Here is a 13936-nt window from a genome sequence, read left to right as displayed (position 1 = left end):
GAGAATGGAATTGAATTGGAATTGAAATGGAAAGAATGAAATGAAAGGTAAGAAAGGAAAGGCTTTGATTTGATTTTGATTTTGATTTTGATTTTGATTTTGATTTTGAATTAAAATGTAGCCGTTACGATTTCAAACGGCATTCATCTACTCAAAAGGACCTTCGTGAAATCAACTCAACTGGGCTCAATATTATTATTGGCCCAAATTTGGATGATGTTACTGAGGCCCAGATCAGTTTGGGGCTAAAAAAGCTATATTGGGTAGGGTCGTCCAAGTCAATCGCTGGTCGGAAAATGTTCGCTCGTTTTTTTGCTTGATTGTAAACAAGCCGCTTTGCTCGGTTTGGTTTGTAAACGAGCCAAGCAACGAGCAAAGGTCTGCTCGATTCGGTTCAGTTCGGCTACAATATATACATATATATAGACAACACGCTTAAAATATAAGTATACAATTTTTAAACCATTTAAAATTTTTACTATTTCATCAACTTTATAGTTTTATTAGTTTGATTCAAATTTTCAAAAATATTAAAAGTTTGTATATCTTACTTTAAACTTCTTTCTCCTAAAAATTTATAGCCTATTATACGTTTGTCTAAAAACTACTAATTTGTTTACAAAATATATTATTTGCAGCCTTAAGACTTGTTTCTTATTGAAATTTTTAAAGTGAAAAAAAAATAACTAATGCTTGAAATCGCTCGATGTTCGATCGAAAAATGCTCGATTCGATTTTGGCTCGTTTCGTTTTTCGCTCGTTTCAAATTTTAGCCCTTCGGTTCGGTTTGGTTGTAAACGATCCAAGTAACGAGCAAGCCTTCGTTCGGTTCGGCTTGGCTCGTGAACAGCCCTTGATGAGATGATGTTATTAAGGCCCAGATCGGTTTGGAGCTAAAAAAAACTATATTGGGGCAAAAAACCTGGGGATATTTATTCAAATTCGGTCGGTTATAAAACCGGTTTGATTTTCTAAAGTGCGAATTGGTATACGAACCTACAGGCTAGGTTGGTTTGGTCCAAACCAGTTTTGAGGTTTTATTAGGTGGGTTGTAAACGGTTTATGGGTCTTAAACCAGATTCTTGAGCACCTCTACTTTGGAATGCAGGTGTACAAACCGGTTTGTTTGAAAAACCGGTGGATCAACAAGTAATAAAACCGGTTTAGACAAAATCGGTTCGGGTTATAAATTATTTAAGCCTACACTGGCAGTGAATGCAACTACAAACAAGTATACGAGCCTACGGGTTGGGTCAGGTCCAAACCGGTTACCAATCTCTTACCGGTTTTCTTTTTATTTGTTATTTTTTTCTTTTTATCTCTAGCTTTGAAGTTTGAATGCGCACTTCTTCTATCTAATTTAACGAAATGAGTGTTTGATTGATACGGAAATGGGGAATAATTGTTGGTCCGAAGGCTAGGAATTTTTTATAGCAACTTATCTTGCTCTTGACGTGTCTTGTGAGCATATGTATCATACTAAAATAGTCATCTTTAAATGTACTTTGCACTTGAAATACCATACGTGGACGGAAAGTATCAAACTCTAACATGTTATTATAGCGTATTAATGTTTTTAAATAATTCATTGATTTTCTTAATAGCTTTCCTTTTTTAAGAATGCTTGAAAAGCAAAAGGGGTACAAACAGAAATTAAAGATACGTTACTCCTAGTTCTAAGTTATTAATTATGTAAAAATGATAAATTTATAGATTTCCTGCTAATGGTTTTAGTGTATATATACTACACACAATTATAATTTGTGTTAAATTAAGTGCATACATTTTAACTAATGCTTTTTTTTTTTAACAAAATTTCACCATTACTTTGCATTGCAAATATTTGAACCCATAACCTTATATTTGTGAGTGTGGACACCATACAACTAGACTAACTAGTCATGGTAACAGAGTTTTTTTTATTTGAACTCGAAACACATACCCTTATAATCCTATACTAGCATAAGTGCCCGTGATTTGCTGCAGGGGTGGGGGGATCACACAATTTATCCCATCATATCGTATTGGTGCGAGCGCGTTGCCGGTTGTGATATGGATTGTTGGATTTTTTTTTGTGCAGGGGCACACACTAAAATATCATGTGCATATATTGGGTGCATCATGTTTTGTGAAATATTAGTTAATAAAGTAGGTTATAGTAAAACTAATTGAAATTATCATTATCAGCGCATTGCGACAGAACATTAATGTTACTTATAACACAATACCAATCATAATTTTATTACATTAACACTCGGCTCTAGTAGAATAGCCCGCACGTTGCGGCGGGGACGCAGCGGTAATTTGGTCGGCAGTGGTTCAGTTCATTATTGTATTGCATAAAGGAGTCGATTATTATTTTCTGGTTTGTTCTTGTAATTGGAGACTTGCCAAATTCGCTAACCACTCTATTTCGGTTTTAGTAATATCAATATTTCTATTTGGAGTATATATCAATTTATCAAGGCAATGAGGAGACGAGAGACCTCAATGAAAATTAATAAATTATGTATGGTAATCTATAGCATTAGACTTTAGAGGCAAGATTAAATACAAAATAGTGATCCTTACCAATATTAAGTATATCGTGAAGACGGAATCTAGATTGAACACTGATGGTTAAGGTGGATTAGATTTTTTTATTTGGCATATGACTGTAAAAATAAGAGATTACGTTATGGCTTACCACATTGATACAAGCATGAAGAATCCACTGAAAGATAACAAATATACATAAAAATTATGGGGTTAGATTATGGTCTGCGGTTTTTTAAACGAAACTTATGGATCTAGGAAAATACTTCTTAATAAACTTATCACACAAATTTACTCTAATAGTCTAATTAAACATAAAATATGCTCTATGGAGTTACTATCAGCAGATACAACATTTTTGCAACATGTTTCCAACCCGATAATCATAATCATATAAGGTTTTACAGGAGATGGTGTTTAGATGAGATTTTGCTCTTATATAATCACATTCAAAACACATATCCAAAGTTCCAAACGCCCTATAAAATGCATCACAAATTAAGCTAAGTGACCTTTGGTGGAATATTTGTACAAGAAATGCAAGATTTAGATCTGCTGAGCCTTCATCAATGTCCTTTGGAGTTGGGTATCTTTCGCAGTCCATTTTTTCAGCATGTGAAAGTACCAAATTGGCCCTTTCAACAAGATCATTGGCCTTAAGAGTGGCTGGGCTCCCGTGTTCTTGTTCAATAACATTAAGCAGGTATGCATAAGCTTCACATCCTACATAATGTAACAAATGACATTTTCTAGTTATGAAAATACTATTGTCGAAGTTTGAAGAATATAAAGAAATTACCTTAAGATCAAATGAGAAGTTTGTTACAGGTTTCTTGTAATACCCACCTATAAAAAATTAACTGCAACCTATTTGAATAAAGGGTATGCAAAAAAGTATCCAAAAATATTAAATGTATACATCCTTACATGGAATTTGGCTGGCCATAGGTCCAAAACGCAGTATAAGACCATGTGTTTAAACAACAAAGATTCTTGATCACATTGTTAACAACCATTCCTTTCTGTAAATGATGAATTAGCAAACAATGCTATAACGATCTGATGAACGTTAAACCATGAGATACACATATCATCATAAATTCTATAGGGGCCTAATGGGCAAAGCAAGTAATTTTCTCACGGGTTGTAAAGCAAGACCAGCACGGAATTTTCTTATCACGTCAGCTTCAGAAGAGAAGTCCAAATTAACCTATTAATAATCATATGCACTCACTTACCTCCATGTTAAAAAGTAAACAAAAAGAAGAAATAGTTAAAAACAATAATTGCATTGAGTTAAATATATCAACTCACCTGAACAGTACATGTCCTGAGCATCATGTGGACTGAGTGGGTCGGATAACAATTCAAATCAGGCTGAATTAGGCCTGTAAACGAACATTCAGTGAGCTGTTAGATCGTTTATGTTAATAAACAAACAAACATGAGCACATGTCTTGATCGTTCATTTAAATTCTTTTATGTCCATTTGTTTATGTTCATCAATTTGAAACCTTTTTAAGGTCGTTTATTTACGTTCGTTAATGTATTCAATTAAATGTTACGGCCCAATACAATTTAGTTTGCTTTTAATAATTATTTTGGCCCAACATATTGTTGTTCGTATTTCCTTTAATTGGTTTTAGCTCAGTTATGTTCGTTCATTTATGATCGTGAACTGTTCGGTTATATTGTTAACAAACGAACATATAAGCGAACACAAACACACTAATTTTCTTAAAAAACGTACACAAACAAGAAAACCCCGTTCGTTTAATTGTTCGTGTACGGGCCAGGCCAGATTGAGTTGAACCGAAATAATTTGTCCTAAACTTACAAAAAAAATTAAAAATAACAAGTGTTAACTATGATTATTTTAATAATAATCTACTTTTATAAATAAATTGATTCATGAGGTTTTATGCATTTAACCTGCTTTCATTAAGCTATTTTATTTTTACAATAACCCTAATCAACCAATTGACCTGTTAAGAGTTATAATTCACAACCAACACGGCACAATAAAAGATAAATGGGTTAAAACCTAAACTGTTGCCTATCTCAAAATTTAGGCTTGATGAAACACATTGTATTGGACCAATATTATTTTACTTGTACTTATTTATTTTAAAGCATATTTTTAGCTCACCTATGGAGGAAACACTTTCTCAGCCGCACGACGACGAACCAAAAATCAACCATGAGTGCTCGTGTCACTTGCTGTTACCGTTTACAAAAATAATTTGTCAGTTGTTTGTTCGGAGCACCCAAATCCGTCAGAAGAAACGCCTCCTTTTACTCTTCCTAGATAAACAATATAGTAAATATTAAATTAAACTAAAATGGTTATAGATAAATTTCGACACATTTATTAAACGCTAAAAAGAGAAGAACATACGGAGTTCAATGGTTGTAATGTCATCTGAGCATAAATGTCATCGGTCTCCATATTGTGATTCGGATTGGCTTAGCTGCCCATTTACCCGGAGGTCTAGAACAGGGTATCTCCTTCTTCTTTGAGGGGCACCCATCTCGTGGAAAACAAAAAAACAGGCAATGGTATCGCGTTCCTCTGCTGAAGCAGAATATAGGGCTATGGCCTCTACTGTAAGTGAAATTTTATGGATGTGGTGGCTTCTCAAAGAGCTAGATGCAGTCTTATCCGAACCAACCCCTCTCTTTTGTGACAACCAAGCGGCTAGGCACATCGCTAACAACCTGGTATTTCATGAACGAACCAAACACATAGAAATGGATTGCTACTTTGTCCGGGAAAGAGTCGAAGAAGTTCAACCCACGCATTGATACTAGAATGCACATCGCAAATCTACTAACAAAAGGATTGGGCACACAGCAACTTCGCTTGTTGCTTGACAAGTTGGGCATTAGAAACCTACATGCTCCAACTTGGGGGGAGGGAGGGGGGGTTATTAAAATTTAAGCTATTATCTTTATTTTGGGATATGTCTAAGGTCATTATTAGTCAAATCTTTATTTTGGGATATGTCTAAGGCCATTATTAATTAAATCCTTGCCAAACTTTAGTTTGGATTATCAGCCCCATTATTAGCCCTCTTTTATTCCTTTCCTTGTTTTCTATTTTTTTCTTGTATTTATTTGGGGCTGTAGAATTCATTTGGCATATATTTCCTTCAACCATCATTATTTTTTTTGAACTAATCAACTAAGTTCTAAATTTCTACACTTAATTACTTAAAAGGTAAATTTAAACAAAAGTCAGAATTCTAATTCTATTCCTTTGTGATTTTAACTAAAAAAGTATTGAAACAGAAATCAAACTATAACATACGTGTCTAATTGACCAATTGAGTCAATATGAACAGAAGTTTACATACACACAAAAGTTTGAATCCATAGTAAAGTTTATGCGAAGTTGCGAACTCCAAACTATCAATAAAATAATTTTGTAATTTTATTTAATTGTTTGGTCAACCGTCAACGTCAAGTGGAGCAATGGAGAACTGTAGGTAGGATACGTCGTTTTTGTAATTCTTATCTTCTATAAGATCACAATATTTGAAGGAGCCTATAAAATATACTTAATTTTACTGTTTTCTAAATATGTAATTATCAAATGTAAATATAACTTAGAAAAGACACTATCACCTAATTTGTGCTAATTATATATCTTATGGAAATTTTTGGTGGTCGATATGAACATTACCACCAGTCCACCACCAATTAATATCTTATTGTATTGTTTTTTTATTAAGAAGCTTGAGCTATTCTTTTATTTCATTTAGTTAGTTTATTAAACATTTATTTTTGTCGTTCTTTTTTTACTTTTCATATATTTTAACATTTTTATCAACTAAAACTTTTAAATGCATAATTTGATAGTTATAATATTGAACAGCCTTCATTTTTAAATTTTCACAATGAGAAAGCAATGTATCTATGTTTTCTTTTTATTTCCATTTTAAACCAAATGTATGAAAGTATCTAACTATGTTTTAAGAATCTTTTTACGGTGTGCCCTATCAGTTTCAATTCAGTTTAAGGTGCACCCACTTACACCTATAAAATGGTGCGTCACACTCGCTTTCAACCCAATTTAATTAAGTTTCAACTCAATATTTAAGAAGATTTTACAAATAAACTCGTTTGCTAAGTGAATCCAAGTTTAAGCTTCACGTACCAAACTCAAGTAACCTTATGTGTAGGTCCGTAAACAAACCAAGTCAAGCTGACTTGTTAGTTGTTACTTCTACACATACAAGATACATAAATTTTATTATCTTTACTTTTATTATTGTTTTTGAAAAACAAACCATACAAGATACTTCTACACATACAAGATACATAAATTTTATTATCTTTACTTTTTATTATTTTTTAGAAAAAAACATTTTAGTTAGATCTTCCAAATTTAGAAGGATGTTTATTGAAAATAAAGAATACCCCACCCCTTCATCCCTGCATATATATATAGACATATACATATATGGTCATATTATTATCTTCTCAATTTCATCATCTTTCCCTGCCACGTCGGATGCCGCGGTAATATCATACCGGACGTACGTACGGCCTAATGGAACTCACATTCTCCCTCCTTTTCCTTTTCCTCATATTCGCCGGTAAAATATTAATCCGAATTCGCAATATATATATATATATATATTCTACCTGGTTTCTAATTACAAAATATTATATGTGTATACAGGAGGAGCGGTATTGGCGGATGAAAATGATGATAATAAACATGCAGACGTTAAGTTTCGACCATTGAAGCTTTTTGTATTCGGAGATTCGTATGCGGACACCGGCAACAACCCCAAGGAACACGCAAGCTCTTGGAAACCACCCTATGGTGTTACGTTTCCCGGGAAGCCTGCCGGAAGATTTTCCGACGGCCGTGTACTCACCGATTATGTTGGTATATTTGATACTGCGTTCTAGATAATTATAAAAAATAGAATATTATAACGGGATGTATAAATGCAAAATACAAGAGCTAAACTTTAAGAATACAATAATAAATACAAATATATGAAATGCATAACTTATGTTAACAATTGACTAACCAAGATTTTTCGCTTAATTCTTGAGATTGATATTGAATCCTTAATAATGGTTTTCGTGTCTTCCAAAATATTATTAAATTTTATTAGCGATAAGCAACCGAGGCAATCGGCTCGTTTGTGTCTGGTTTATGGGTCGGACAAAACTATTTGGTTTTAGGGTTTTGAACTGATTTGATGATATTTACCTTTTATAAATCGTTAGTTCATATTAAAATGATATGATTTATCGATATATTGAACTTGTAAATAAGTGCATATTTCAAAAATAGAAGAATAATCAGGGCCGTCTTCGAGATTTTAAATGCCTCGGCCGAGCTGAAAATAAAATGCCCCTAGGCCCTAACGAGTAACGAAATAAAAAGACCTGTAGGCCCAATATCTCAAATGAGTTATGGACGGGCCTAAAATCTAAAAAGAAGATTAAGATTTGTACTTATTTTATAAAAAAAATAATAAAAATATGTATATAAAATATTTTTGTGCCCCCAAAAATATGTGCCCGGCCGGTCGTTCGGGTTGCCCCACCCATTGAGAATAATAATGAATCAATGTACGGTTGGTTCAAAATTTCAAGTTGTCGATTGAACACTATACCTCTAAACTCGAATCACCGAGTTGTTAAACACATAAACTATGACATCGAGACTGGTTTTAATTATTTATGAACACTTTTAAAATTTGTATTTTAGATGAAGATTTTTTAAAATGTAAAAAATGAATTACTAATATATGTAAAAGAGAAGTTTAGCAACGTTGGACTATGATTGGTCAATTTGGCAAGATTACATTGGACCATTTTTTTTTGTCTTTTGTTTTAAACTTTGATAATTATATTTCTAATTATCTTTGTTATGTTTGTTTTTTATTAGTTTAGTTCCAATACCAATATAACGTAACGAATGTGATAAAAACTGACATAATTTGCGTAGACTTAGCGCATTTTGGTTTAGTTATAGTACCGTAACGAAATTGACCGAATGACAATTCTTTTTTTTAGTCCGGTTTTATAACGAACGTGAAAAACCCAACCAAATTTGCATAGACTCACCGCCAGGGACCAACAACGCTCGGGTTTTACCGACGCTCGAGTTTCTCCTACCAACGCTATCCCAATGTTCCATCTCAATTTTTATAACTTTTTTTTATTTTAGTTTCCGTACAATAACACATGTAACAGAAACTAACCGAATTCACGTTAAGTTACCGTCTCAACACTTAAGACCGGTAATGCTTGTGTCTTACCAACGTTCGGATTAACCAACCTGCCCGACGCAACACGCAGGATAAAAAACTAGTCATTGTGTCCATCTATAAAGTGGTAGGGTAAATATCATTGCTTTTCTTCTTTTCTTTTCTTTTCTTTTTTTTTTCTTTGTATTTACTTTCAGCATTATTAATTATTTGTGGCATTTTAGTGTCGGATGATATATGTTCGCTGCTAGGTTGTGAAGGTGCCACCTATCTTTTAAAATAATGATACGTGGACATATTGCCACAAATTTTTCGCTGAAACTTTTGTTGATCATCATATTCATCTTCATCTTTCTTTAGCTTTTATATTGTCTTATCCAATGTTCTTACAATCAAGCCGATTATAGCCCCGGTTCAGTGATGTCTGTTTGAATCGTTTTTATTTGAACCGACCAATAACTGGTTTGACTAGTGAACCGGGTGCTTGGACATGATTAAACTTTCTTTTAAAATCTCCTATTATTTTAATCATTATAAGCAATCATATTTTTTATAGGTTACCAATCCAAGTATTTTCATATATTGATTAAAATAAGATATAGACTAAATTTATATATATTATTTATGTTGTAATGTAGTTTTTGTATCATTTATGACCAGTCGATTGGTAAGAATAAATGTTTAATTCTAATAGTGTTTTTTTTTTCTTTAAAGGCCAATTTACATAGAAAAAAATATCGATATGAAACTCAAGGAAGAAGCAAGAGCCAAAAAACAAAAACATACATTACAGAACACACATGTTTGATGATCTACAACTCAACACTACATTCTTAGAGACATCTTATTTCATATACACCAATAGGCAGTACAATACTTTAGATGTAATTATATATAATATATAGGGGTGAGATCAAGTACAAAATATTAACATACTAATTTATAAATAACTACAATTATAATTATTACTCTACAATTTTAAACTAGAGTAATTACAATACACTATTTAATCATTTAAGTGCGTGCATGTCTTAAAATTTAAACAAGCTATGTGAGCCAAATTAAAAGAATATACACATCAAGAAATATTGCATGGGTATGCTCTAATATGCTATAAATTTGCAGCCAGGTTTATGGGGATCAAGTCTCCATTGCCATATGCATTCAGAAAATATGCTAAGGACAAGTTGCGAGGCGGAGTGAACTTTGCTTGCGGTGGAACCGGGGTGTTTGACACTGGCAACTTGCAGCCAAACATGACCACCCAGATAGGGTTTCTTCAAGGACTAATTAAAGAGGGTGTCTACACAAAGCGGGATTTAGAATCATCTTTGGCTCTTGTCACGGTCTCGGGCAATGACTACGGGGCTTACAACTTGGCCGGTGGCAAAGAGCAGGTAACTTCCCATAACGTACTTCCTTTATTAAAAAGATAGTCCATGCCCAAGTATGTCTAAATGGGTTCGGATTGGTTTATGCTCGAAAAGGGAACCCTCTTAGCCGAACAGGCCGTGATCTGTCGGCTTGGCTGGTTTGCGGGTTAACCTGTTTAACCGGTTTATTTTTATAAAATAAAAATATATACATATTATGTCATCATTTAAACTGATTGGACATTTTATCTCAAAATTTAGAAGATAAAAAGAAAATTGAGCATTATGTCTTTGGATTTAAATCTATAATTTTAAGGTATTAATTAATATGAAAAAATAGTATCGTTTCATTTATATTTTTGTTATTATACTTCTTAATACTTTTATGCACGGGTCATACTTGTGTCAACCCATAAAACACGTGTTGTGTTCGAATACACGTATCTTACATGATTTTCGGGTTTTTATCGTGTTCAGGTTCATGTCAGTTCGACCTGCCATCCTGTGAACATAACCTGTTTAATGACCCTATTGATAGATTCCTCATTGTATTTTGTTGAATTGTTTATTATTTAAGTGTTTGAAGCTTCAAAGTTTCAAAAAAGGAAAATAAATACATTCATATTCATTAAAGTTGTTCAAATCTATGAACTAATTCCCTTGCAAACATAATATGTATCAGGCCGTCTCGTGGTAAGCTAAATAAGGCAATAGCTTTAAGCCTCCATTTTTATAGGACCTTAATCTTAAATAGAAGATATGTATTATGAAATTTTGAAAGTAAAGTCATTTTAGAATTAATAATTTCATGATGGACCACAAGCAAGAAGAATTGTTTCATATCCATTATCACTGAATATCATCTATTCTATAATTCTTGTATACTCTATAACGCTATATGCATAAAGAAAATAAAAGAAAAAAGTCTCAACATTTTAGTTAGTTTTAGGTCTCCAAGGACATTGAGCCGGCCCTGATTATGTATCTAATTATCTAGATTATGTGTAATATGTTTAATGTTATCGAAACGGTTGTTTAATATGCAGGATCTTCCTGCATTCATTTCAAAAGTTGTCAATCAAATAGCAATCAATTTGAAGGCAATTCATGATCTGGGCGTACACCGAGTGATGGTGGCTAACCTACAGCCGGTAGGATGCCTCCCCCAAGAAACCGTCTCTACATCATATCAACAATGCAAGGAGAGCCCGAACACAGCAGCCAAGTTCCATAACCAGTTGTTGCAGCAGGCTGTGACAGGACTGAACAATGGCACCAAAGCTTCTAGCTTTCTCATTCTTGATAACTTTAGCGCGTTCAACACGGTGTTAACTAACAAAGGAGATCTTACAGGTATGCAATACTCTAATTCTTGATCATTTTCATTTGGTTCTAATATTCGATCAGTCCAAAAGGCCCGATTACTTGAACCGAATACATAAAACTCTCTTTTTTTCATGTTATATGCATATTTTTCAATACTTTATACTATTTTTATAAGTTGAATTATTAATTTTATAATATATATATATTAACATAATTTGTACTTGTACTTTAGGAATGTATCTTATTAATTAAATTAGTTTGTTATTAAACATACCGCTTTGGATTATATTTATATAAATTTTCTATTAAAATAAATAAATTTATTTGTATTTGATATATATATATATATATATTATTATTATTATTTTCATCATAATTTGGTTCATGTGAATTCAATTCAAATCAAATATGTATCTAAATTTCAATTCAGTTCAAATTTTAATTCAGTTTCAAATTTTCCGAATTTAATTAACTTGTGGTAACCTACCTGACGTTTTTGGGACGGAGATTTGTGTTCTTGGGATTTATATGAATTTGTGGAATTCAGGGAACTTGAAGTTTGATACTCCCTTTAAGCCTTGCTGCATAGGCACAAGAAGTGGTGTACACTGTGGTGGTTTGGACGAAAATGGAAAGGAGTTGTATATTGTTTGTGAAAAACCCGATTCAGCGTTCTTCTGGGACACGGTTCATCCAACACAAGCCGGATGGAGCGTTGTGTATTTAGCTCTTCGATCATCTCTAAACCAAATGTATAACTAGGTTCTTTCTAGTTTACTCTACTCCTTTAGCTTATTTTGTGGTTTTTATAGATTTGTTAATTTGGCCATTTGGCGGGTCGTAGGTATTGTAAAAGTCAAATGTCATGTTAGCTATATAAGGAAATAAAAGAGCCAGAATATTCAGTATTTATGTTGATGACTAAAAACTCGAAAATAATTCGAACCAATATTTACATGTGACAAGAAAAAATGTGAAACGAGTTTTGGTGTCTTAAAAACTCATAGGGCTATAGTTCGATAACCTGGCAATGCATCTTTCCAATATTAGATATATCATATACATTACGCATTACATTACACAATATAGTCTTAAAGGACGCTACAAGAAAATTACCATGAAGGGACCAAATCTATAGGGACAACAAAAGTCGTCTCTATAGTTCATCATATAGAGACGACATGTGGTCTCTATAGTGTTTTCTAACTTTTTAAGCCTGACAACCATATAGTGACAACAATTTGTCCCTATAGAGGGAAAATAATTTTTTTTGGGTTTTTTGTTTTGTTCAGATTTGATGAAAACAAAACCTATGTAATGTTTCTGCATTTAGGGACGACATGTCATCTCTAAAATTTTTAACATATGTATAGATATTTTGATTTTCTTTTATCAATGATCAAAATATTAAAAAAACAATAACATAAAAAATATATGAACTTATAGGGACGACATGTCGTCTCTACAAAGTTCAAGTGTTAAATTTATTTTTCATTTGGCGGCAATATTTCCCACCATTTGAGAATTTTCTTTTTTTTTTAAATAATCTAACTTATAGAGACGACATGTCGTCCCTACGGACCAAATTATAAAACTAAAAGTTTATGCACCCAAATTTCCCACCATTCGATCAAAATATTTTTTAAAAAATCATTTACTACAAGGACACATGTCGTCTTTAAGGTTCTGTTTTATTTAAAAAGTCTGCAAGGGTCTTACGTCTGTCTGCGTGCGCACAAACATAAGCTTCTGAATACTGTTTGTTTTTTTGGAAAAAAAGATTTGAAAATGTTTTTATGGTCTTAAAAAATAAAATTTTATTCAACTTCTTCACACTTAATCACATTTCTTCACATCCTATCAACACCACCACCACCCACCGTGCTCCACCACCACCTCCCACCGTCCGCCACCACCACCACCACCACCGTCCATCACCGCCACCACTCACCGTTGGCCACAACTACCGTCCACTACCACCACCACCGTCCACCACCCAACACCACCACCACCCACCAGGACCACCGTCCATCACCACCACCACCACCCACCATCGGCCACAACCATCGTCCACTACCACCACCCACTGTCCCGTCCATCACAACCACCACCCACCATCGGCCACTACCACCACCACCGTCCACCACCCACCACAACCGTCCGCCACCACCACCGTCGACCACCACCACCGTCCACTACCACCACCACAACCGTCCAACACCACCACCCACCGTCCGCCACCACCACCATCGCCCACCACCACCGTCCATCACCACCACCATCGTCCACCACCACCACCCACCACCACCGTCCATCACCACCACCACCGTCCACCACCACCACCACCCACCGTCGACCACCATCACCGTCCACTACCACCAGCACCGTCCACCACCCACCACATCCGTCCATCACCACCACCCACCATTCGTCACCACCGTCCACCACCACCGTCCATCACCA

The 13936-nt window shown here is 34.1% G+C and overlaps 1 protein-coding gene across 1 annotated transcript; it reads left to right on the top strand.

Moving 5' to 3' along the window:
- Positions 1 to 7080: 7080 nt before the first annotated feature.
- Positions 7081 to 12235, top strand: LOC143599317 (GDSL esterase/lipase At5g03610-like). Its single transcript, XM_077077306.1, has 5 exons — positions 7081 to 7136; positions 7223 to 7435; positions 9900 to 10171; positions 11194 to 11500; positions 12021 to 12235. Exons 1-5 carry the CDS (start codon positions 7091 to 7093, stop codon positions 12233 to 12235), a joined length of 1053 nt encoding a protein of 350 aa, XP_076933421.1. The 5' UTR covers positions 7081 to 7090.
- The last annotated feature ends 1701 nt before the right edge of the window (positions 12236 to 13936 follow it).

The sequence above is a fragment of the Bidens hawaiensis genome, unplaced genomic scaffold (genome assembly GCF_021521415.1).
Source record: "Bidens hawaiensis isolate Kalapana, Puna unplaced genomic scaffold, B.hawaiensis_p1.1 tig00051834_1, whole genome shotgun sequence".
Classification (NCBI taxonomy): Eukaryota; Viridiplantae; Streptophyta; class Magnoliopsida; order Asterales; family Asteraceae; genus Bidens; species Bidens hawaiensis.
Note: the sequence above shows the minus strand (reverse complement) of the source record. Positions and strands in the feature narration are given on the sequence as shown.